The 26083-nt window shown below is 37.9% G+C and overlaps 1 protein-coding gene across 2 annotated transcripts; it reads left to right on the top strand.

Annotated features, from left to right (window-relative positions):
- Positions 1-1318: 1318 nt before the first annotated feature.
- On the top strand, positions 1319-25204 carry LOC145769596 (TGF-beta receptor type-1-like). 2 transcript variants are annotated; one of them, XM_082581260.1, is made up of 12 exons: positions 1319-1503; positions 6392-6516; positions 6733-6895; positions 10180-10242; positions 12357-12476; positions 12941-13055; positions 13844-14004; positions 15508-15675; positions 20180-20336; positions 20684-20808; positions 22069-22199; positions 22717-25204. In XM_082581260.1, the coding sequence occupies exons 1-12, from the start codon at positions 1434-1436 to the stop codon at positions 22840-22842; spliced, it is 1524 nt and encodes a 507-aa protein (XP_082437386.1). In that variant the 5' UTR covers positions 1319-1433; the 3' UTR covers positions 22843-25204. The 2 variants fall into 2 exon arrangements, with proteins under 2 accessions (XP_082437386.1, XP_082437384.1); XM_082581258.1 differs by having other exon boundaries at positions 6733-6925.
- Positions 25205-26083: the final 879 nt, after the last annotated feature.

Raw genomic sequence — 26083 nt, 5'->3', positions numbered from 1 at the left:
GATGTTTTTCCTTGATTAAAGTTTAATCATAAAATAAAACTTCTCATCTCACAGTATTTTGAATAAGAACAAACTTCACAGAAAAACAAACAAACTAATTCTACTTAAAAAACATATGGTATATATCACTTACAATTGATATTTAGGTATGTCGTTAAACTTCTATTGCCAAGACTTGGTGATATTTTTAGAAACTGGCCGACATTTATAGGAGTTCTCAAACAATTTTAGAGATTATTGAACTTTAATTTTAACCCAAAAAACTCTAAAAATGTATGACAATCTCTGAAGATTAATATTTAATAAAGATAATGTTTGTGATACACTGTAGGTTACAAAGCAACCACAATGCTCTTTAGACATGCTGTTTTGCTTTCACTTTTAGTGGTTAAACCATTTTGTACTGAAGACATGTAAGCCTTAATAAGTTGTACATTTCTAAAAACAAGATGCTGTAAGATACCGCAGATTGAATTTTATTGGAACCATCTGTTCTTGAAATGTGTTTTATATGATGTTACTCATGTATTAGAACAAATACTGGTATGCTCTCTCTCTGTAGGTATCATAGCTGATACAGCCCTCAATGTACGTTGTATAATGGTGTTCCAGTTTGCTTGATCTCGTGCGTCTTGCCAAATTTTAGTAGGGTTTTTGATGTGTGGTTGAAAATTGTGCAAAAGTGTGAATCTTTGAGCTCCTCTTGACCGTTTTCCTAGTAATTTTTCCACTTAAAGATAAGTCTTCAAGTTTGCCTTTACTTATGATGTGACCCAAGAACTTCAGCTGCCGCATTTCTAAAGATCTCATTATCTGCTGCTCCTGGCCCATCTGTTGGAGAACTGCTCTGTTGGTTCGAAAAGCTGTCCATGGAATTTTAAGAATTCTTTGATAAAACTACATTTCGGTAGCTTCAAGCTTTTTTCGGGTTTTTGCCGTTAGCGTCCAGGTTTCACATCCATACGTCAAAATTGACCAATTGGTATGCACTGAGGTGGTAAAACAATTTGAAATTATGAGATGGTGAGATTATTAAAAATAATTCATTAACAAGGCAAGGTGTGTTTACTTCAGTGGAAAATAACCTTTTTGTGAAATACAGTAGTCTTGTGGTGAGATGTAGCCTGTGCATTGTGCAAGTTGTTCATGCACCAGTACAGCCAAGGTCAGTCGTCAAGTTGGCTGTCATCAAAATGTCATGTATCCTTAGTCCATAATGTTAAAATATAATTTCATGCTTTGTTGATTTTTATATTGATAATTCTAAAATATCGTCAATATCAGTTCTCATTAACCCATTGTTACACTTTCAGAAAATATGGACAATCTAGTTTATGTCTTATGAACTGTTATGAAAGTGCTGTTAGAAACTTCACTAATAAAAGAAAAGACCATTTATGTCTTAAATACCCCTACAGCCTACATAGAATGCAATGTTAAAACTTAGCTTACTGATTGCAATAACACTTGTTCTTTTGCTTCAGAGTGGCCAAAGAATTCATGGTATGTATACATGACTTTTTCTATCAGTATTTATACCGGTACCGGACCGGTACTCTACATTTTTTTAAATAGCCTATCACTTTAAAACAGTGCTAAGTTTGTTGCATTTACTCATTTGTTACCCGATCAATCAGACAAACGTATTGATGCGCAAACATTGTTCAGTTCAGTTTATTGTTTTGCTGGCGATAAACAAACAAAAAGTACATACAAATTGAGTGTCTATCAGCACAACAGAATGGCAACGAAAGACCTGACCTAAAAATAGTATTTATTCATTGAGATTGATTCAAAATCATGGAAAATTAAAGGAATCAACAATTTAACAATCTGCAACTGCTAAACGTTTCCTGCAATTGAGAATCAAAATAATTCAGTTTTGCCGATAAAAGTTGCAGATCTGGCAATCCTTAAAGATTGTCATGTATTATGGAGCATCGTCGATATTTTTTGGAATCAGCAGACATTTTGAAGGGTTGTCATTTAGGTGCTATTCCTAGACCACAATCTTAAGCTTGATCCCAAATTGCAACCCAAACCGTAATCTGCGAAAACTAGTCCAACAGGAACTGACAACCCTGACAATTCCAAAAAATGCCTGATATCGCTCGACAATGAATGTGTAGAGTTATCGACTATTCCGAGTAATGATGTAAACCTTTGATACAAAAACACTGCACATGCATGTTTCAAACTTCACTAAGGTTTTGCTTTTATTTGTTTTACGGTGATACTGCATACCGGTAGTGCATATTGTAGCAAGCATTTTCTCCCTTTTAGTATTTGGCTGCACTCGCATTTACCATAAAATGCAGCTCTTTAGATGATGTGTGTGTAACCTGTACAGTAATGTATGCTGATGTTTCAGTTGGATGCATGCCTGGCTATGTGAAAAAATAAACCAAAAGATTAGACAATATTGGTTCAACTTTTCAGCATTTTTTGCTTGAGGCCCCTTTTAATCTCCTAAAATGTTTTGCGACCCCTTAGGATTAAAATGGCAAACAGTGCGAAATATACATTTGTGATATTTATTGAAAAACTTTAATCTAACAAAAACCAAAAACAATTTACCATTCTCAGTTCAGTTTGTTTATATTCATTTCTGACCATAACAACGAAGCCTATGGACATTGGACAGCCTACTGGAAACAAAACAAAAACGCAAACACATTTATTCAGTGCGATGGGTGTGACTGCCTTCTGCTACAAAGCAAGTCCACCCATGGCTCAATGTTAAAGCTGTTCTCAAGACGGTTTCAATGTTGCATAGGCTGGAACGGTAGGCGAAGTGAGAACATTTTAGATAAATCATTTTGAAATTTTTGTTTTTAGATGTTCAATTTTTTGATAAACGCATCAATTTTAGATTTCAAAGCAAAATATTGATGTTTTCTCTTAGGAGGGACAAATTAAATTTGTTTAATTTTTCAAGCAAATCTGACATTTCACATAATTTCAAAAGCTAGATGTTATTGCGAAAATGGTGGACCAAGACTGAATTTTATTCTGTTGGAAAAATTGGGAGCAAGTCTTTTAGGCGCAGACAGTTAGACGCCGGTCAAATAGGCGCGCACACTGTGGCGTCTGGATATTTAGGTGCGGAGCATTGTGGCGCCCGTTCATTTAGGTGCTATTCCTAGTAAACTCTGCAGATTGTATCAGCTTGGCAGGTAGGGCAATGCTTTTCACACAAAATTTTGTATTGAACAGAAAAATATATTGTATTTTAATGCGCGTGTTCGGCATTTATTTGTTGTTAGTCCAGGTTTCACTTTCCGAACATGATTGAGTTCACTTTTAGTGAGTCAAATAATAACTACACTAATAAGCATCAGTAAAAAATATACCGTAGCCTATATTCAAGGGGGGGTGGTAGGCTTGAGACGTGAAGAGTAACTTAATTTTCCGTCAAAACCCGACTAGGTTTAATAACGAGCAAAGTCGCACCATTATGCTTGCAACTTGTAGCCAGGGTTCAGATACCCTATAGAAATGTATTCATGTAGTATAGCGTTGTCTCATATGTACTCGCCACACGACCAATCCATCCCTAGAAGTAATTGCGAAAGATAACAGATTAAGTAAGGTTCCATCTGGCTGCAACCTGTGTTCAGGATGCATAGCAAATGTCCTGTGGAGATGTGCTTATATCAAGAGTAGTAGAGCGTTGTCTCGCACCTCATCTCCACACGCGCATTAACAAAACAACATATTTTTCTGTTCAATACAACATTTTGTGTGAAAAGCATTGCCCTACCTTCCAAGCTGATAAAATCTGCAGACTTTACTAGAAATAGCACCTAAATGAACGGGCGATACAGTGCTCCGCACCTAAATGTCCTGACACCACAGTGTGCGCGCCTATTTGACCGGCGCCTAACTGTCTGCGCCTACAAGACGTGGACCCGAAAAATTACGGTTTTCAACATAAATTGGCTAGCCATTTTAAAGCTTTGACTTTCAAAAGCCATCTCACTTCAAGTTGCAGTGAAAGAGTTTTTAACTCCAATTTCATTTTATAATTTTTCAAAAATACGGGCAGCCTATTGGCTATTGAGTGCGCGACTCTTAATAAAGTTAATAAGTGTCACAGCATCTCGCACAGAAGTGTTAATATGCAGTACCTTGTGCAAATTGGTACACTTTCTGTGACCCCTGAAGTTCGTTACGCGACCCCTTGGAGGGTCGTGACCTCCATCCTCCAGTTTGAGAAGCCCTGCGCTAGAGCACTGGTTCCAAACTTTTTTTCAAAACAACCCAAATTTTCTAAAAAATGAAGTTTTGAAAATTTTGTGATCCAGCATAACCTGATATCTTTGAAGACACCCAGAAAAAAACATGATGGCAATATAACGTGTTGAACTGTTGATAGTATTTTAGATCGGCCAAACGCAACATGAAGTAAGAATAAAAGGAGGGAGCAATTCTTTTAGGCGCAGACAGTTAGGCGCCGGTCAAATAGGCGCGCACTCTGTGGCGTCAAGATATTTAGGTGCAGAGCACTAAGGCGCCCGTTTAGTTAGGTACTATTCCTAGTAAAGTCTGCAGATTGTATCAGCTTGGCAGGTAGGGTAATTCTTGCAAGGACATGCGAGACAACAGTAAACACTCTGCAACATAAATACATTTCTATGGGGCATGTGAACCCTGGCTACAAGTTGCAAGCATCTTTCAATCTCATTCATTTTTAGTCATTAACGCGTCCGGGACGAAAAAGATAGTACATACTGTGCTAACTACAATGGCCATAGTACTACAATGGCATAATGGTGCGACTTTGCTCGTTATTAAACCTAGTCGGGGTTTTGACGGAAAACTTAGTTACTCTTCACTCAAGCCTACCACCCGCTTGAATATCATATAGGCTACGGTATATTTTTTACTGATATTTAGTGTACCGTAGTTATTACTTAACTAAAAGTGAACTCAGTCATGCTCGGAAACTTGAATAATTTATTAATAAAGCTTTTGCCGACGTAAACCTGCACTATGTGGACTAACAACAAATAAATGCCGAACAAGCGCATTAAAAAACAATATATTTTTCTGTTCAATATAACGTTTTGCGTGAAAATCATTGCCGGTTTAAGCACTTAAGCAGCTTCACTCACGTTAAGCCACGGCATATTTTTCTGTTCAATAACATTTTGTGTGAAAAGCATTGCCGGATAAAGCAGCTTCACTCACTGAAGCCATGACCAACAACAAATAAATGCACACGCATTAACAAAACAACATATTTTTTTGTTCAATATAACATTTTGTGTGAAAAGCATTGCCCTACCTGCCAAGCTTATACAATCTGCAGATTTTACTAGGAATAGCACCTAAATGACCGGGCGCCACAGTGCTCCGCACCTAAATATCCTGACGCCACAGTGTGCGCGCCTATTTCACCGGCGCCTAACTGTCTACACTTAATAGACGTTGACCCTAAAAGGAGGTATATACTTGCAAAATAAGAAAGATCAATTTTAAATGCAGCTTTACTTGTAGCAGCCCTCTAAGATCACTGTCACAATCAATGTGCAAGGCCTCGCGACGGGCTGCTTTGTATCTTGACCGAACGTGCTGTTTTGATTGTGGAATTCTTATGTGATATGTTATTTTCAGTCATTGTCCTGTAGTAACCTTTGATTGCGAAATCTGTATTATGTGACGTAACTCCAGATCATTCTACTGCTATGTGCAGATCTAGAAGCTTCTTTAACTTGGTTGTTTATGTGTAGTGCAACGTGACGGAACAATGACTTCTTATGATATAACATTACGTAACCTTCTCGAAGTTACTAGACCAAACAACCTGCTATAAAATAGTGGTGTAATTTGGTAAATGATATTATTATTATGAGTTGATTATGAGAGTTGTGTTATGAGTTGTGGATTGGTAATAGGTGCAGAGATTATTGTTGATTGAGAGTTGAAGTAATTGAATACAAGTATATAGATGAGAATTGGTGCTGATATAAATTGTGTTCGAAATTAGAGTTATTTGAGAAGCCGTTTGTTAATGTCCTTCAAGAATTTTCATTATCATTTTACTAGGAGAACTATTTGACATTTAATTGACTGCTTTTCGGTTATATTCCATTAAACTACGTCATTGAACCTTTCCAAGTCTTTTTCCTGGTAAGAGATAGAAGGAAACCGTGACAATCGCTGCTGAGAAGTCGTTAAATGGCCTTTGAAACTTGTCTCTTTCTTTCTCAGTGACCAGAGATGTGTTAAGAAAGCGTTGGTTAATGTCATCACTGTGATATATTTGTTGAAATTGTGTATCTTTGGTACAAATGTGTGGTATTTGTATATTGATATAACGTATCTATGATATAAATGTGTGGTACAGTACCTATACTCATTGCTCAATAAAAACTTTATATTTTAGCTATCACCTGTCGCTGCAGTTATAATGGGGGTCCAAATTCTTTAGAACCGTGTCTTGATCACCCAACATGCACTGTAGAAAAAGCAACATTTTGCATTGTGACGACGGAAAATATAAAGGGAGTTGTAAGTTCTACTGATGTTGTCATGATAAAAAACACAAAGTATGCAAACATTGTCAATAAAGTTAAAGACTACGGTATATACTTGTTTCTTTCAGTGTAACGTAGATCAGTTTTTAATGTTTGACAAGATGCGTAACTGAAAACATCACCAGAGTTGAAACCATCCTGAATGTCATATGATTGAGCCCTGGAATATTTATAGTGATAACTTTTTCAGGTGCACATATCATACTCGTGCCCCACAGAAGCTCAGCTGTATCCTCTAGGGGCGCCTTTTATTTGTCAACCTAATCCACTGTCCACCAATCTTTCTGTTGTTTGCTGTTTTGAAGATCGTTGCAATGCGGACTTGCCTGCACCAACACTACCTTCGCATCCAAGTAAATTAACGACGACGAGATTGTTACAAAGTAATGCTTACAATTAAGTTATATTAGAATTAGATGCTAAATTACTGTACATCGACTAAGTAGTAGTGTTATGTTTTGTGTGTAAATAACAGTGGAAAACTGTTTGTTTTTATCGGAATGGCCCGTTTTGGTGAGTCCGATTCGGTGAGTCCGATCCCTTAACGGGGAATTTTTTCAATTTTTTTTCTTAATTATCAGGTACCGTAGCCTAATTATCATTGCCGTTTTAGGGTTAGGGGTTAGAGGTTAGGAACTCACCGAATCGGACTCACCGAATAGTAGCAGACCCGCTTTTATGCTCTTTATACATCACGTTTGTTATACATCTTCTTTGTTTTTGTGTTACCTAACTTTGCATTACAACAATGTCCAAATTGTCCATTGTGTGTGGTAGCAAAATCGGCACAATCAATAGGTAAACAAAGACATGCTTCTAAGCTGTATGTTTAAGGGGTCTGCTACTATTCGGCTAGTTTCCTATTCGGCTATAGTCCAGTTCGGCTAGTCCGATTGGGCTAGTTCCCTATTTGGCTACTGTCTTTTTCGGTTAGTTCGCTCATGCTCTAAAACAAAGTCATATATTATATTTCTAAAAATAAAGTCATATTTTTCAATTTTTTAGGTAAAAAAAAGGCCCTAGTAATAAGTAATAGCACGTCACTATCAAAGCAATTGTAATTATTAGGGTAGGCCAGTCCGTGGTGCATTCCTAGGTCCAGCGTCAATGCAGGTAAAAAACGGTTGCGATTATTACAATTCAAGTACGGTACTTGACATTTCTTGGCACAACATTTTCTCAAATGATCAAAATATAGTCATGGTAACACACATTATTACCTGATTTGTTGCCGCACAAGTGTGGATGCGAGCCTTGGTTTTCTCATCACGTCGAGAACAACGCCAGTATTTCTTAAGCGTGTCTGCACTATATTGAGCTAGTTGAAACATGTAGCCATCATGTAGAAAAACCTCACCTTTGCGTTGTGCACTAATCGATTCCTCTGCCATGATAAAGTAACATCAACTGAGAGTCTAACGAAGGAAGTTCCGGTAACCAAAGGAATTCCAGGTCATGTAACGCCGAAAACCAGGTTTATTCTAAACTGCCACTTAGGTTTTAACTTCATCTTTTATGTCAAACGCTATTTGGCAACTGTCTTTTTTTTGTTGACACGTTTTTGCTGAGACTTCATCTCGACCTCTATTGTTCATCATGAAAAATGTTGTTTTGATGTAAAACACTTATTTTGAACGAACCCAGACAACAAAATTTGTCATTTTTACATTGATTCAACATCTGCAGACGTTGAATCAATGTAAAAATGACGGATTTTGCCGTCTGGGAAGGCACTTGTCGCCGTCGTCGTGTGAGCGTCTGGGGCCGAGGGTCTATCCTTTTACCACCCCAGATTTGCGATGTTCCCGGACTACACTGGAAGGCTACTAGAGAGCAGCCAGTCTTTGGTTTCATCATCCATGACACGTCGACCGAGGGACAGAGTTCTTCGCGACGACGAAGGCACTCAAAGGTAAACACTGGATAAAATGCAAGAATGCAAAAGAAACGATATTGTGGAATAAAATACAAAATTCTCTAAATAAACAGAAGAATCGGACATACATCTCTCTGTTATCATTTTTAATGTAAAAATTCCTTTTGTGGTCCCTTTGTCTGGAACAAATCCAAACTGTGTTGTTGAAATTTCCGATTTTAGTTTTGGTCTCAGTCTCATCATCATGATTTGGAGTAAGATCTTTGTTAGATGATTCACAAGGCTAATTGTTCTGTGGAGTGAGCATTCTGTTGCTCCGGTTTTCTTTGGTGAAGTTATGAAAATGGAACGTTTCATATCACTAGGGTTGTTTCCTGTGTCATAAATATGATTTAAGATCTCAGTGGTTAGGTCTAAACCCCAGTTATCTAAAACTTCAATAATTTCAAATATAAAAGAAACGATTTATATTGTGAAATAAAATACAATATTCTCTAAATGAACAGAAGGCGTCGTTGGATTTAAAATTTTTTAATACTGTAGTGGAGGATTCTAATATATTTTAAGTTTGCATGCAGACGGCGACGCAGGATATATGTCAATTTTATCTGAGCAAACATTAATAGTTCAAAAATAAATTTAATTTGCTTTTTAGTTTTAAGATCTCAGTGGTTAGGTCTAAACCCCACTCATCTAAAGCTTCGATAATTTCAACTATACATATAAGAAACAATTGTGGAATAAAATACAACATTCTCTATAAGAAACAAATTGTGGAATAAAATACAACAGAAGGCGTCGTTGGATTTGGAATTTTGTAATAGTTGAGGATTCTAATATATTCTAAGTTTACATACAGACGGTGATGTAGGATACATGTCGATTTTATGTGAGCAAACATTTCAATTTAATAGTTCAAACATTTTGCGCTAAATTTCATTCAATTTATTTTTCTTTGTCGGAATGCAAAAGAAACGATATTGTGGAATAAAATACAAAATATTACAATTCAAAACTGTAGCCGAATGGGGAACTAGCCGAATCGAACTGTTGCCGAATAGGAAACTAGCCGAATCAGATTAGCCGAAACGGGCCATTTCGATGTTTAAGTGGTAATCGGTAGTCAAAGACTGTATGAATGCGTAACTTCTGCTTCATTTTAAAAGGCGGCAGGGTTTCGAGTATTTGGACATAAGTTTTAAATTTAATAGTCTTGCAACTTGCAAAAAGTTTAGAAACTAGTGAATCAAGTATCAAACACTACATTCTTGGTCGAATGATTGCATCACGTTTTTCTGTAGCGATGATTCTTTCCGTCTTGTCTTCGCAACATTTTTGATGTTGAAATAGCTGCAGACTAAGAGCCCCGCAGCATTTTGAGAAATTTTTGTTTTGCTTTGAAGTAATTGTGGACCAAAACAAGCTAGCGTTTGACATAATAGCAAGCTAGCGGTGCACTTTTAATGCGCCACAAACATGCATCAATAATAAACAAGTGTCTGTCTAAATTCTTGGGCGAAATTCACCCTCTGGCAAATATTCTGCATACAAGGTAACTTCGTCAAAATGTCATGACTGTTACTAAGACATTTGCAAATGTTCTCCAGCCATAAAACGTAAGCTCATAAAACTTAATATCATGCCTTATACATAAGTTAGTAATGGTGAGCAGGCGAGTGACTACATTTTTAATTTGAATAATTGTTTTTATTGGAGATTACTTTTCACTGCACTTTTAGTTAAGCTATTTTTGTTATTTAGATCCTGATGTCAAGGATGAAAAACAAACCAACAACAGCATATTAGTACCCATGATAATTGGAAGTAAGTTGTACATCACATAGGCACACAACGTAGTCGTACACTGCACAACCTTAGCATCAAAATACATCTATAAACAGACTTGACAAAGCTCACTAAAGGTGTCAGAGCTTTTGTTAAGTTCTGCCATTCATTTCTGCGATACGTTTGCGGTATAGTCCAATAATTTTCTTGAAAAATTGTTTTTTTTTGCGTTTGATTCTTGACTCATGCTTGTCTGGCAGTTGTTCCTTTCCACCCCTCGTAATTTTGATTCCAATGTTGCAACGTTAATAAGTAATTACTTTCAACATTGCATTGTACTGTAGTTGCTGTATGTGTGGTAGCCACCAAGCTTTCGCCATGTTCAGTTTAATGCAAGGGTCTCAAGCACGCGGCCCGCGAGAGCTTAACCTTTGAAATATAACAATTACAGTACGGTGCATACTTTTTATATAGACTTAGAAAGATAAAATGCAAGCCTTAAAGCAGCCGGCGGCCATCGCGGCCATGGCCGCTAAGTAGTGCTTGAATGACCGCCGGTGCTACCTCCTCCGTCGGCCAAGTTTGGCCGCCGGTTTCTTCTAGCCAATTATTTAATTTCGCAATAGAATGATCGTTGATTAAATGTCGAAAATATGTAGTATCAAAGAGTGACGCAGAATTGTATGTTGTATGGAATATATGGAATATATGTTGCTGTTGTATGGAATATATCCAGCTGCGATCACCAGCGCTGTAAGTCTTGTTTGCAATTCCCGATGTTTATTTTAACGAAGTGTTAATCCGAAGTGCTAATTTACATCGGCTGGCAATATTGTCGTTTTTATATCGATTCAATGTTGTCGGACATTGAATCGTTGTTAAAAAGGAGAACTAGGTTAGTTGACATCCGAGTGGAAAACACGTGTCTTCATAGTTGAAAACGCTGTGGGTTAGTGACTTCACACCCTCAATGTTGACATCATAACGGAATAAATGGTCAGGTTTTATGAAAGACGGTATGCAGTTGAAACAATTTACTGAGCTACGAGCAGTTAAAACAATTTAGGGTCGTTAGATGGTCCGGCAATACCGGATTACAATCCCGATAAAGCATTTAATGCATGGTACAACGATTCTATTGCAGGACGTCGCCCAGACTTCAACAACGCTAAGTGATCATTTTAACATTGTTGCAAGTTTAATGCTATTTACTTGTGCTATCATTATTGTATTTTGGCCTCCAAGCACGCAGATTTGGCCGCCGAGAAGGAGCTCTAGGTAGGCCACGATGGCTGCCGGAAAAAAACACGAGTTTTAAGGCCTGAAATGCACTCTCAGATTGCTCAAAAAATCTGAAAATGCCCATCAAACTTCACACGACTTTTAGCACTACTGTACTGTCAAGCTCATTTTAGTGTATTGTTTGCGAGAAACTCGTATTGTTATTTCGCAATTGCAATAATAACCTTGGTAATTGCCGAAGTCAGTTTTACAAGACTTTAGGTTTTTCCGCGCTTTTGAAAGTTGATTGCTAGATTTTTACTCTCCAAGTTCGTCGTTTCGTTTGCATTCTTTTTTTTCTTTTTCGTTTGCGTTTTTTGCGTTCGTGCAGTGTTTTTCCATCTTAATGTTTTCCTACTTTTTCTAGTGATCTAACGTTCTTTGTGTGTCTTTAAGTACTACCTTTTTTATTGCGTTTTAACTGTGTTATTTTGTTTATTGACTTCTTATTGTGTAGGCCTATTGCGACCCTCGGGTTAATTTACAAGTGTTCATCTGGCCCTCAGAGCAATTTGAGTTTGAGACCTTTGGTTTAATGTATCTGATATTGCTATTGTCTTAGGTCACGAAATGTTTCTCAAATATATAAAATTATAAATGCATAGCCTATGGTGCAATAATCCAATCTATGTTATTGTTAGGATTACAAGAACTTGAATAAAAAGAAAAAAAAATCATTGATAAATTTACAATATTTCCATTTTCGGCAGTCTTGATTGTCTCTGTGCGATCCATTTTGACCCTTTGCGACCCATGTTTGGATCACGACCCAGCTTGGGAAGCACTGTACTAATTGATAGTCTTAATATGCGATGTGTTGCTTTAACTTTTTAGCTTCTTCAAATTTTGATATTTAATTTTTTACCATTTAGTTTCAGTTTGTGTGGTTCTTCTTTCCGTGCTGGGCTTGTACTTAAAGCAAAGAAAACCGCCACAACTTATCAAACATGCCGGTAAAGGTACAGCAGACAAGAAACTTCCTATAATCATAGGTGAAGGAAATTATCGATTGAGTTTATAATATAATTTGGTTGTGATTCCTGAAGCAGTAACTACTGGGGAACAATATCGTCTTTGTCGTTTAAATCTTTTTTACCTGTCAGAGGTTCAAGGGTCTTTATTTTTACCTCCCAACGCAATATCGCTGCCCTGGGAAGCAGGTATCGAGCAACCATTGTGTTGTCGTTCTGGTATATCTCTCCATACCACAGTCATAGATTGTAGAAGGTGCAACCTGAAAAATAATATAATGCCGGTGCATAGGTGATTCACTGATGAATGAAAACGCCATAGTGGAAAAAGAAGGTTAAAAAAATTGCAAAAATTTTCTTGCATTCCATGCACTATTAGTGGCCCGCTCAATTAGCCGTACGGGTAGGTTGGTCCCTTGTCCACTCATGAAAATACAACCACAGTGTAGCAAGTGCATGTCGCTGATTTGTGTTTGTTTTTGCAGATCAATCGACCGATCATGGTTGGACGTACAGTGGTTCTGGTGCTGGCATGCCGCTGCTGATAGATCGAACAATAGCCAGACAAATTCAACAACTAGAACTCATTGGAAAAGGAAGGTAAGCAGAAGATCATATGATATTGTTGCGTCTCACGATCTGATATTTTGCTTTTGATGTTTAGTGTAAACGTATTTTCACTCAGCGGCTGCAGCATTCAATGCCCGATAAACAACTTGTGTGTGTGGGTTTTTTATTTCAGCCTTGTACCCGCTGGGTATCAGTTTATTTTGTGCTCGGTCATGCCATGTAATTGTTTATTACACAATCAGCCAACACATTTTCACTCATTCATTTTAAACAATCATTATCCCATCTTTCCTAAAATTTGCTCTTTTTACCTCACCAGCGTTTTTAACAATGTAAGTTATTCCAAGTTTTACTGTTTTGCAAGGAATACGTTTAGACAACCTTTAAGAACATCCTAACCGGGTCTGCTACTATTCGGTGAGTTCCTAACCTCTAACTTCTAACCCGAACCCCTAACCCTAAAACGGCAATGATAATTAGGCTACGGTACCCAATAATTTAAAAAAAAATTGAAAAAATCACCGAATAGGGATCGGACTCACCGAATCGGACTCACCGAAACGGGCCATTTCGTCCTAAGCAGATAAGGCATTCCACACAAATGTAAAGAAATCAACTTGAAATTGTGAGCGTTTTCCGGCTATGCAGCATGTTGTTAACCCCTTCGGATAAATAGCCAACACTACACCAGGAACAAGTTTTGTTTGGTCTTTCTCCTTTTTTCCTAACATCATTTAAGACGTCAGTTAAAAAGATTTTAAAACTTTCAAGTTAACCATATGTCTTCGATTTCAACATTACCGCTTGTTTTCTTCAAGATACGGCGAAGTGTTCCGTGGCGAATGGCTCGGTGACTACGTGGCGGTGAAGAAGTTTGTGACAAGAGACGAGCAGTCTTGGTTCAGAGAAGCCGAGATATACCAGACTGTGATGCTGAGACATGATAATATACTGCGGTTTATTGCCTCTGATAATTTAGGTTTGTTTGAAAGAACTGTATAGTTTTAATTACCTGCTACTGAAGTTGTGAGATAACTATTGCAGTACGGTATACTATGTATGCGTCTACGGCTGTTTTTTTGGTCATTTATCGGTCATTGACCGATTTTTTAGCAAAATGTCCGAAAAAAAATATAGTCAATTCGGTCAAAATGTCCGAAAAAATATATAGTCAATTCGGTCAAAATGTCCGAAAAAAAAACAACGTTTCTCAGCGAAACTTAATGTTGTAGCTAGTCAGAAAGTGCAAATTTTGGTTTGTATCAGCTCGTGCGCGGACATTTTGCCGAAACTCATTTTGCCTAATGGAATAATTGCCGAAAGGACTAATTGCCGAATGGACAAATTGCCGAAACAATTTGGAAAAAAAATACTTTAAAGTGACACAAAGTCTCGTTACTATGCAAGCAGTGCCTTTGAAATAGAATTACTTTGCTACTATTGTTTGCCTACAAATTACTTTGAAGCGACACCAAGTCGTTACTAGGCAAGCAGTGCCTTTCGACCAACGAGTCTCCATCACACACCCCGCGATGCGTCGACTGACAGTAAAGTTGATAAAGGAACAATCGCACAACGAACTAATCCTGGAGCAGTTATCAGCTGGCGTTCAATTGGCGCCACCAAATCAAAAATATATCGTTGTGAACGATAGACTAAAACACATTGTGGAGAATATCGATACACATAACACTTCTGTCGGATACTTACCCGCTGCCGCACATAATTTGTGAGTGAAATCTATTTGTGAATGATATTTATGTGTTATTACTTATTAGGTTATGATCGGAATGGCCCGTTTCGGTGAGTCCGATTCGGTGAGTCCGATCCCTATTCGGTGATTTTTTCATTTTTTTTTAAATTATTTGGTACCGTAGCCTAATTATCATTGCCGTTTTAGGGTTAGGGGTTAGAGGTTAGAAATTCACCGAATCGGACTCACCGAATAGTAGCAGACCCGGTTATGATAGTAGGCTACATATACAATACATTTGTGGCCTATAATTTCGGCAAATTGTCCAATCAGCATTTAGTCCTTTCGGTAATTAGTCCTTTCGGCAAAATGGGTTTCGGCAAAATGTCTTTCGGCAAAATGTCCGGGTACCGTATCAGCTACTTGAAAGGAAATATTTTCATCTGAAAAAATGACCGAAGTAAATTAAAAATGACCGAATTTTTTTAAGTCATTTCGGACAAATGACCGAAAAGTCTCAGCAAAAAAAAACAGGTCTTTGGTCTTCAGATGGCATCTTATCGTTCCAGCTCTCAAACGTGGAATGGTCAATGTATGTTAAAGGCCTGTGTAAATAAAGTCTTTGATTAATTTTTTTTTTATCTTATAAGAATGTAAGGTTGTAATTGGTTCGTTTAATGTCAGGTTGAGTATGTTATTGTTCAAGGATTATGACAATGGAATTCGTGCGGCGTTTTTAAAGTCAATTGATTTGTTTCATTGATGATGACAATGCATTATTTTGCTCAGATGTTGGTACTTGGACTGAGCTCTGGCTTGTAGCCGAGTATCATGAAAATGGCTCATTGTTCGACTACTTGGGTAAGAATAAGGTGGACGTTGCAGCCATGCTTAAGTTGTCTGTCTCTATAGCAAGTGGATTGGTCCATCTTCACATGGAAATCTGTGGAACTCAAGGTGAAAATCTGTTACAAGATTTACAGGAATTTGGGTGCATGTATGTAATGTTGTAGATGGTTGTATTGCAAACGGTAGAATTTATGTTCAAATGTCTCCATGTGCTTAGCTGTCGCCAGTTTTTCATTGGCAGACTGCAAATCTGATGTTTTCCATTCCTGGTGGCTGCTGGAATTCGAATTGAATTTGTGTTTTCCATCAGGTTGTGAGGGTAGCTTTGCGGTTTTAACAGCAGTTGCTGCAGCTCAAGGAACTGGAGTGCATTTTTGATCCAACCCCACTGTCGTAGCCAAGCCATGTATGGTGGGTCAGAACTTTTTGGTAAACAGGAACCGCCAGAACCTTTTAACCGAAAAATCGTTTGGTGAATGTGAAGCTGACGCGCAGAAATTGTGTCAATTTGTTGTTTTGATTACGTTAAATTGGTGCAAACCAACTGAAAACTGGTTCGTCGGAGTAGTTTAAGTGGATATTTGAAATCAATTTTAGGAGTTCAAATCTGCCCGTTATTTGGTGCTTCGTTGTAACTTATCAGTTCACTTGTTTTGTTAACATCATGTTACCTGCTAGCTTTGACAAAACAATTCTTCGAAGCAAACATGTATTTTACAACTAAATCGTTTGCCCTGCGAAACTACGACGTCAGACTGCAGACGAACCTCAGTCTTTGCTTGTGATATAGCGACGCCACTCCCCATAAACGTGTTGGACAAAGCTGACTTAACACCAAACCTTGTTTGCACCATTACGGTGTGTTATATTTGAAAGAAGTTATGAGTATGGTCATCTGTGAGCAGGGCCTCCGAGAGAAATCAGCACTGGTCGGGAAACTACACGAAAAATGGGCCCCATAATATTTTTTAGCAAATATACAACTAATTTGTATCTTGCGTTGCATGTTCGTGTTAAGCTGAAATTAGCCTACTTTCCTCAGCATGAAAAGAACTTCGTTCAATATAAAAATCATCAATAATCACTGGATTACACTTGCAGCAAAAATGCGATTGAGGCAAACTATTTTGTCCAGAAAGCTTTGTAAACACACAGTAGGCCTACAGGCAACGAAAATAGTTCAACCAACCATTTAATTCAGGAGTGTCCGAACTTTTGCCCACGCGAGCCAGAATTGATAATAAGTGTTCGCGGGCCAACAGCCGCAATAATTTTTCTGAAAACTGCAAGTTAAATTTATATGATTTTTGTGTGTCTGCAGGCCAAAAATAACACATTGTACAACAACAGGCGCAGGCCATACAAAAACGTCTCGTGGGCCGGAGTTGGCCCGCGGGCCGGACTTGGCCCGCGGGCCGGACTTTGGACATCCCTGATTTAATTCAACCCTTTCTGGACTTTTTGCAATGCAAAATTACGGATCACAGCATCAAATGATAAAATTTTGCGACGTTGGAATTGATGCACAACATGTATAGTTAGGCTTTTCAATCGGTTTTGAGTCATAGGCCTACTGGAGCACAAACAATTCTTTACAAATTTCAGTAATTGCTAAAACCACGTTCTCAAAGCGCAACCGTTGGAGGTAGCTACCGGAACACAAAAAAAATCATAACAAAACTATTTGGAAAAACCTTTCAAAAGTTGCAATCAATGATTCCTTGTGTAGAGATTATGGGGTGGTTCGTTCTTGTTTGAACTCATCCAAAATGTCTTGAAAAATGTCATTGTTGTAGCCTACAAATGGTTTAAATTTGTCCACATGCCCGCAACTGCACAACAGACATACGATGAAATTTTCATGGAACTTCAAACTCATCGACGATATGTTTGAGTTTGATGATACTTTTGTCAATTCCAACAACTATCGAATCCTTTGCAATGTACGGTAGAATACATTTCCTTCGAATGATTCAGCTAGTTAAGTGGAGTTATAAAGCGTTCTGTCCTCAAGAAAGGAAAATCATTTTCTTTTAAATTTGTAATTGCCACTGCAACTTTAGCTTGCGAGTAGTAGCCTACTCTTCTCAGCTTTCTCTTACTTAGATTACATCTTCCTTTAATTTCATTAAATTCATCAGTGAATCTTGTTTAGGACCGTAATCCACATAATGCAAAGCAGTCACAAGTTTAAAACTGCTAGTTGTAGGCTACTTTAGCATTGACTCAGTTTCCGATCAAACTCTTGTTGGTTCCAACTTGATGCATTTAAGAAACGTCTTTAGAGCTTCAATTTCAAAAGGGTAATGTAAAGCATTGGGTTTGACTGCATCACGCCTTGATTACTCTCTCGAAGTCAATTTTCTTGCAAGATGATAGGACAGCTTTCTTTAGATTTTTCAAATTTTTTCCTCTGACTGGGCTATAGCTTTAAAGATGCCACAAGCTTACAGATAATCAATTACTCCAAAAATGATAAGACATTTGAACAACGCTGTCTGTAGGCAACATTATGAATTCCAACTAGATTTAGCCTAAGCAACAACATCCATAAAGAAAAAACTCAAATAAAGAAAAAACTCACTACCTTCCAAAATCACATCATGAGAAGCATGACCAACAAAAGGCTACTTGACCACACGAAAACAGAAGATCTTTTAACTATTACAAAATTACATCCAATTGCAGCAATAATAAAATCAAAATTTTTAAAACTGTTCGGCCACACTAAAAGATCACAATTCGGACACAGCAAAGTTTGCACAGAAGGAAAAGTAGAAGGAAAAAGAAAACGTGGCGTACAACCAAAACGATGGCAAGACAACATCTAATCATGGACCGGACTCAACTTGGCGACACTGGGCGAGCTGGCTCAAAATCGCCACTCTTGGAAGCAAATAACTCATGCTGATGCGCAATCTGCTGCAGGCGGAGATGATGACTGATGATGATGATGATCCATAAACAAAAAATATACAGGATTTACTTTTTTTTAATCGTGCTTGGACTGATACCTTTAACTTTCCTGATGAACACCCAAACTTTTCAGTATCCAGATAACTTATGTTGGATACAACTTCCTACGCCTGGCCAACGCAGATTTTGAAGTTAAGGTTCAGTTGTCAAGCAAAAATAGTTCTCGCTTAGCTAAAACAGCATCAGTTTTCAAGTTGAAACTATCAATACAATCGAAACCGTTCAGTGATACAGAAATCATTTCAGCTTCAGATTTTACGTCTTGAAGCTATTCAACATCGCCTACCTTCACACGAAAATGATTTGTTCTTGATGAGAAGCATCGAGAGTGACATTTACAATGATTGAGAAATACTTGGAACTACGCACTTCATTTAAGAATTTGTTGATTATTTAGTTGGTACATTTTTACTTTAGTACTACTAAAAATAGGCCCCCTCAAAAGTGCAAAAACAAAAAACTACTCGTTTTTCCTTTACAATGTTTTGCTAGGGGGGAAACTGGCCCGACTTCCCCCCCCCTCTCGGAACCACTGTCTGTGAGTGTGGCAAGGAGGAACAAACCGCAAACCACACCATCTGCAACTGCGCCACTTAACATGCATCAAATGGTGTGCGTGAACTAGATGATGAATCTATTCAGTGGCTGCTCGACACCTGCCCAAACATTTAGACCGAGTTGCCGCCACTGCCCAAGGGTGGTAAAAGGCAGAGCTCCTCGACCCCTGGAGTGACGCAGAAGGTTTACACGACGAAGATTTGGTGCAAATAGAATTTATGCTCCCATTAAATGGCAATAAATCTTTGGGTCACTTGGTCATGTTTCAAGTGGCTATATGATGGTCTGTGGTAGTTGTTGTGTGTGTGAAAATCACTGTCAGTGTTTGAAAATGGATTAAAAATTATCCCCCTCTGGCGGATTGATGCTGTCTTCCAAGGTGTTGGGTAACTCGACTCTTGTACAGCATTCTGCGCGTTGTTCACTGTACTATTTTTTTTGTGGTATAGATCGCGGCGCGGACAACAACCAGTTAATCGTACAACAACCACGTCAAAGCGCTGTATATAAAGTGCTGTATGACATTTTTTGTTCGCAAAGCGTGTGAGTAGAGCAGCCTTCGCAAAGCGCAAAAGCGTGTGAGTAGAGCAGCCAGAAGTACACCACGCTGTTATCACACATAGAAGGAAGGCGATTTCTGCTTTAAACGTGTTTTTCTAAACGACACAGTAAGTTTTGAAACACATATGTTAAGTGATGACCTTGCGCGAGTGAATGACATAACATGGGTCATAACTAAGTATCTTGGTCATTGGCTTTCTTACATGTAGACCAGATATCATTCTGCTGAGTGTTTCTAGCTGGAGTGATAATTTTATTGTAAACCGCCGCTGAGAAATTTAAATTGGTGACAGTACTTTTACGCCATGGTAAAAATCAATTCATACACCACTCATCAATAGTTTCTTTTCATCGTGAAACTTACATGAACAGGACAGCGGCATTTTAGGTCACTTGCGATACAAAGTTATAAATCAATGTTGTAACTGCCGATCAGGCTTCAGTCTACATGCACATGGCAATTTTGCAATTTATTGATTAAATCTTTCATGTTTGACACACCGTGTTATCATTACAGGCAAACCGCCAATAGCCCATCGAGACCTCAAGTCCAAGAACATCCTCGTTAAGAAGAACGGCGAGTGTGCCATAGCTGACTTGGGACTTGCTGTGCGCCACGATTCAACAACAGATACCATCGACATACCGCTCAACAACAAAGTCGGCACTAAGAGGTAGACTTTAGAAAATGGATAATTCTGATCGTGTAATTTACAAAATTAGAAAACAATTACTGCTATTTCAATTGTAATCAACTATGCAAAAATATTGCTTAGTAGGTTTATATTCTGTCTATGTGGCTCTCAACCTGGGAGTAAGTTCATTCGTTTTAAGATTCTTTACTTCTAAATATTTGCTTCACATATTAGTTATTAATTTAGTCAACATCATGTTGCTGTGTAGTGAAGAAATAAACTTTGTTTCACAGTATGTTAAAATTACTACAATACTGTCTTGTAAGCTTAGTGGCCTTCATGTTTGCCCGTGTTGCAATTGAAAGTTTAATGTTCTTCCTCCACAGATACATGGCACCTGAAGTTCTGAACGATTCTTTAAACATCCGTCACTTCGACTCGTTCAAGAGAGCTGATATTTACTCACTCGGCCTGGTGATATGGGAGATTGTTCGTCGATGTGATGTTGATGGTAAGTTTAGCGTTATGTGCTTTCTTTGCCGCAAGTTTACTTTTAAGGATTGTTTGTTTGTTTGTTTGTCGTATCCAGGCGTACGCCCGGTGATTGAAGATTTAGATTAAGTGGACGGGAAGGCATGGAAGCCAATCTTCGTGTCCACCTTCAGGCATGCTTTTAAGTGCATTTTTAAGGATTTATAATGCTAGTCTCCAATATTTAAAAAATCGTAAATTGCATGTATTGTAGCATAAATTGATTGGCTTTGCCTTTACTTCAGTTACTACTGTATTACTTCAGCAACCTGTCAGCGACTGGAGTAACTGGAGTATCGACAAAGCTACTAGTAATGCTGTATGCAATCTGTGATGTTTGAACATCTCGCTGGCAGCATATGGAAATCTTCTACTAAATATGGAAATCACATAGAGCTTTCGACATCCGCAAGTGGTCTGCTCCTATAGACCTGTGTGCTTTTGTCCTTAATTGAGAAACAGGTCGTTCACTGGGTATGCGATATTATTATTGGATTATGAGAAAAAATTGAAAGCTAAATACCACTCTGTAAAATATCTCACACCGACTTTTGACTGGTCTCTGTCTGGTAGACAACATATTTGGAACTGCCATTGTAAGGCCAAAGAAGCTCAAGAAACAACACATCACGCAAGATTATGTACTCACAATCGAGAGCAAGCCCAAACACTTCGATAATATCAGCGTTATTCTGCAGCTGAATATGCAAGTTCAGTATTCACCGGGTCGGCATATGCTCAATGCCAATGCCCAACCCTAAATGTCTAGTACCTCATCACTCCAGAATGCCTGAAATCTGCCAATGCCAATTGTGACCTACTTGAATAGTCCTATTTGACATCCTACCAGGAATGACCAGCATAAAAGAAAGATAAGCAACATCTTTTTCAAGCCGGGTGCTGCTTTATCGGTTAGTGACTAGTCAGTCGTCCAACGGCTGCAACCAACGGAAGTTTTTTTCCCCATTGTCCACCCTTTCGTAACATGTTTACTACCGAACAAATGAGAATTTAGTTGTGAAACAACTGTATTTGCCCAATTTTTACGCCACAGAATTTTGAAATGATGTTTTTATGTGGTAGGCGTTGTTGCACCAGTACTTCTCGTTTTGGCTTGAACGTAAGTATTATCCCAAAAATCTAGTCTTAAGCAGTACTTTTTCTTTGGTCACCTTTGCAGTGCGAACTAGGTCGTGAGTAGCGAATAAAACAATTTATTGATGTACGTACAATTGAACAGGACAAGACTTGAAGTACGAGCTTCCATACTTCGACTGTGTTCCGGATGATCCTTCAATCGAAGAAATGAAACTTGCAGTTTGTGATGAAAAACGTCGTCCTTTGAAGGAAGATAGCTGGGAAAAGCATGAGGTATGACTATTATGATTCTTCAGTTGCGTTGGATTTTACGTAAAAATTCAAGAACTCCAAGCACTTTTGAGAGTTCACTGGACGAAGTTTCATAGACCGTTCAATGAAATATACAATATGAAGTGTAAATTGACAAGGTCGCATCGTCATGTGCAGCGTGGACTATTAGCACCCACATAGAATGCGTTAAATAAAGGAAATCCATTATTCTTCCAGGGAACAGAAGATATATTATGTAGATTAGTCTCATGAAGACTATTTTCCACGTAATGTTTGAATACTCTGCTTCAGATTACATTCTCCTAGATACCAATATTTTGACTCAATTAAAATTCAATTGAAATAGTAATGTCCGTGTGGTGCATGGATGGCTGCGTTAAAGTGAGTCATGAATAGATCAAACAATGAAAATATGCAATATAGACATTGTTTTGGTACGAAAATTCAGCTTGGTGTTGAGTTGCTAAACCAAAAATGTGTTTTATTGTTTTACAAGAAGTGACTTAAACATTCGCAGACTATGCGTGGCATGTGGACATTGATGCAGGAATGCTGGCGTCATCACGAATCTTCCAGGCTCAGTGCTCTCAGACTGAAGAAAACCATTGCGAAACTGCAAGTGGATCAAGGACACAAAGCTTAATCCATGTCTCCATCTTGAGATTCCTGCTTTTTGATCGACGATTTTTTCCTTGTCTCCTTGCTGCTTTACAACTTATGTTGGTTTTTCAGTGAAACCGATGGATGGCATTTGTGAATATGTGCACATGATAAAACTCTTTTGACAAGGAAGTGTGTTCGAAAGTCTGATTTCAATTTGCTGTGGTTTCCATGCTTCTTGCTCTTTTAGTTGTTTTAAAGTAGGCGCTTGCACTAATCATGTTTGGCGAGCTGTTTATATTTGAGCAACTGAGAAAAACGATTTGAAAAGTTCTTATTCCAGCTACTGTACAAAAAAACGTGCTTGCCACGCTGGGTTCGGACAGTTTGCAATCAGTGCTTGCTTCCTTAGTTACTCAGTCAATGCATATTTGGTGTTTTATCAATCTGACTTGATGATTATGGTTCTAGCTCACTTAAATGATGATATCTGGCTTATAAAGTCACAAATAATAATTTTTAACATGGCCTTTTTTGGACTTATTTTTCTATATTATTTTGACCTCTTTGTGATCATCGAATGGTTTTTCAAGAATTAGATTCATAAAGCTGTGGTAGAGAGTTTGCTTTGTTGAACCATAGACAAGCCAAACAAAGTGACCGTAGCGGGTTTAACATGTTTTATTACACAGCGATGTAATTTTTTATTGAAAAAAATCAACTCAAACGCTTTCGACACGTTCGTGTGTCCTCACCAGGAATTAATTAAATTTGCAATGATGATTATGTGCCTGATCTGATACAGACGTTGGCGATCATGGTCTTCCAAACTTCTCTGTCATTTGCCATTCGTATAAAATCGTTCGTTTTAACTGTTGTGTTTGTGGCCCTAAATTTGCAATATACATAAAATGAAAGTTATAAGATAAATTTGACTGTGCAGTATGCACTATAACTGTAACGACATTCCGGACTGAAAAGCACAAACTGAACAAGTGATACAAGAATGATTACGAGTAAATTATACGGCGGAAACAGATCACGTGAGGTATAAAGTACAGGCATGTGACAAATAATTAGAACACGCACAAAAAGAACGATGAGCCACAGGCGAATAACTGCCTTTTGGGAGACGGATTATTACGTTTGATTCTTAATGCTTCCATGATCTTAGTCCGAAATTCAGATCTGCCTCGAGAGATGATTTTAAATTGGTCGATCGAGACATTGTCAGTGCACGTTACCCAAGAGGTGATGTGCTTCTTGTAATTTTGGTTATTAAAGTTAGTATTTAAGTGCTGCTTTAACTGAAGTCGCCTACCCCCTTTGCTTTTTCTTCGAATGTTGTGTATAAGTTTAGTTGTTTGCGTGACGCAAACCAGACATACATTGGTATGTTAACCAGACATTTGTTGACAAGGGCCGGGGAGCACTTAAACCCAAACTTAACCAAAAGTGCTATTAAAGAGCACATCGCCTCTTGGGTAACGTGCACTGACAATGACTCGATCGACCAATTTAAAATCATCTCTCGATGCAAATCTGAATTTCAGACTAAGATCATGAAAGCCTTCAGAATCAAACGTAATAATCCATCTCTCAACAGGCATTTATTCGCCTGTGGCTCATCGTTGTTTTTGTGCGTGTTCTAATTATTTGTCACATGCCTGTACTTTACACCTCATATGACCTGTTTCCGGAGTGTCGTTACAGTTATTGTGCATGGCACTGCATAGTCAGATTTATCTTATAACTTCAATTTTATGTATATTGCAGATTTAAGTAATTCCTTCTTTTTACGTTTGAGATATAGTAATTAATTTTAGTTATTAGAATTAGTTTTGAGAATAAGGAATTCCTGATGAGGACACAAGTACGTGTTGAAAATGTTTGTTGATTTTTTAATTATGTTATATCTCTTTGGAACAAAACATGTTAAACTCGCTAAATTTACCTTGTTTTGTTTGTCTATGGTTCAACAAAGCAAAATCTCTACCAAAGTTTTATTATTGAGAGAACTCAAAGTTCAAATACATCATGCTATTGTTATGTTTAATCAGTGTAGTTTTACGTAGTTACATCGTTTTATTGACCATGTTTTAAAGTGGAACATGTTGGGTTAAACAGGTTGGTATTTCGTTTTTTCCTGGGATTTGGCTTGTTTTTCAGCGTAACTTTTTGAGGCCATTCGTTGCAGGCTGAAACTACTCACGTAGTCAACTTCTTTTTACATTTTCTTCGTCACCACGTCCTCACTTAAAAGTCAACTTTTCCTGGCAACAGGCAACACGTAGGCCTACAGTCGTTTTGGAGGTCATTGTGTAATTTGTTACATTTTATTCCGGACGTGTGATGAATATTTTAGATTTCTTTTAAGAATAATGGCAAAAAAATTTGAAATGGCATTTTACACGACTGGCATCCTCATGATAGGCACTAGGCAGTTAGATGACGTATTCAATTGCCAAACTTAAATAATAATTAGGCTATGACAAGATATAGCTCAGGATCATTAAAACACCCTGCGATTCTGCACCTACATAGACAAAATCGTTAAAGTTTATTATTTTGGATTTGTATTATCATTTAAGAAAACATTCGGTGTCTGCAATTCAGTAGTAGCTCATAACAAGAGTGACCTATTGTATGTTTTTAAATTTTATATTTTTTCTTCCAGGGATGGAGGAACCATTTTAAAAGTAGGTGGGCCCAAAGGCGTAGCAGTCAAAGTTAATCAAACTTCTGGGGAGCTTCGCCCCCCAGATCCCCCATAACATTGCTGCATACCTAATACAGTAGAACTCGGTTAATCCGGATCTTCGCCTAATCCGGATGAAACTGGAAGTACAAATGATTTGCAATCTTTTTCTTGAGAAACGGCTTCGGATTATCCGGATTATTTAATCCGGATCTTCGCCTATTCCGGACAAAAGTTGCGCTTTCTCTATCGCTTTATCCGGATTTTCCCGACAGTTTTGCCATTTTATGCTAAAACGTAACGTGGCTTATTGCGAGAAATTTCTTATCTATCGTTCCGTTAATGTGACGCAATAAATTATTGCGGATTTCTTCTTTTCATGAACAGTAATCCCTCCTAACGCAAAATTCGTGCGCAAATGCTCAAACTCGTACTGTAACTTGAAAAGATGTCGGTGGAATTTTCGGCGGTATGTCGGTGATGTTTTTCCAATAGAAGACTTTGTTTGATTTTTTGTAAGTTTTCCAAAGAAACTTGTCTTCTGTAACTGTTTTCAAAAGTTTTGAGTGACTACAGATTATTCCGA

The sequence above is a fragment of the Aplidium turbinatum genome, chromosome 4, assembly GCF_918807975.1.
Source record: "Aplidium turbinatum chromosome 4, kaAplTurb1.1, whole genome shotgun sequence".
Classification (NCBI taxonomy): domain Eukaryota; kingdom Metazoa; phylum Chordata; class Ascidiacea; order Aplousobranchia; family Polyclinidae; genus Aplidium; species Aplidium turbinatum.
This window is presented reverse-complemented; position numbering and strand designations above follow the sequence as displayed.

What these genes read in the sequence shown, in the direction of transcription:
- LOC145769596 (XM_082581258.1), top strand. Translation starts at nt 1,434, where the DNA reads ATGTTAAAACTTAGCTTACTGATTGCAATAACACTTGTTCTTTTGCTT. An exon ending in CGGAAAATATAAAGGGAGTT is followed by an intron (nt 6,517 to 6,732) that starts GTAAGTTCTACT and finishes TAACTTTTTCAG; the next exon opens with GTGCACATATCATACTCGTG. An exon ending in GAAACTTCCTATAATCATAG is followed by an intron (nt 12,477 to 12,940) that starts GTGAAGGAAATT and finishes TTGTTTTTGCAG; the next exon opens with ATCAATCGACCGATCATGGT.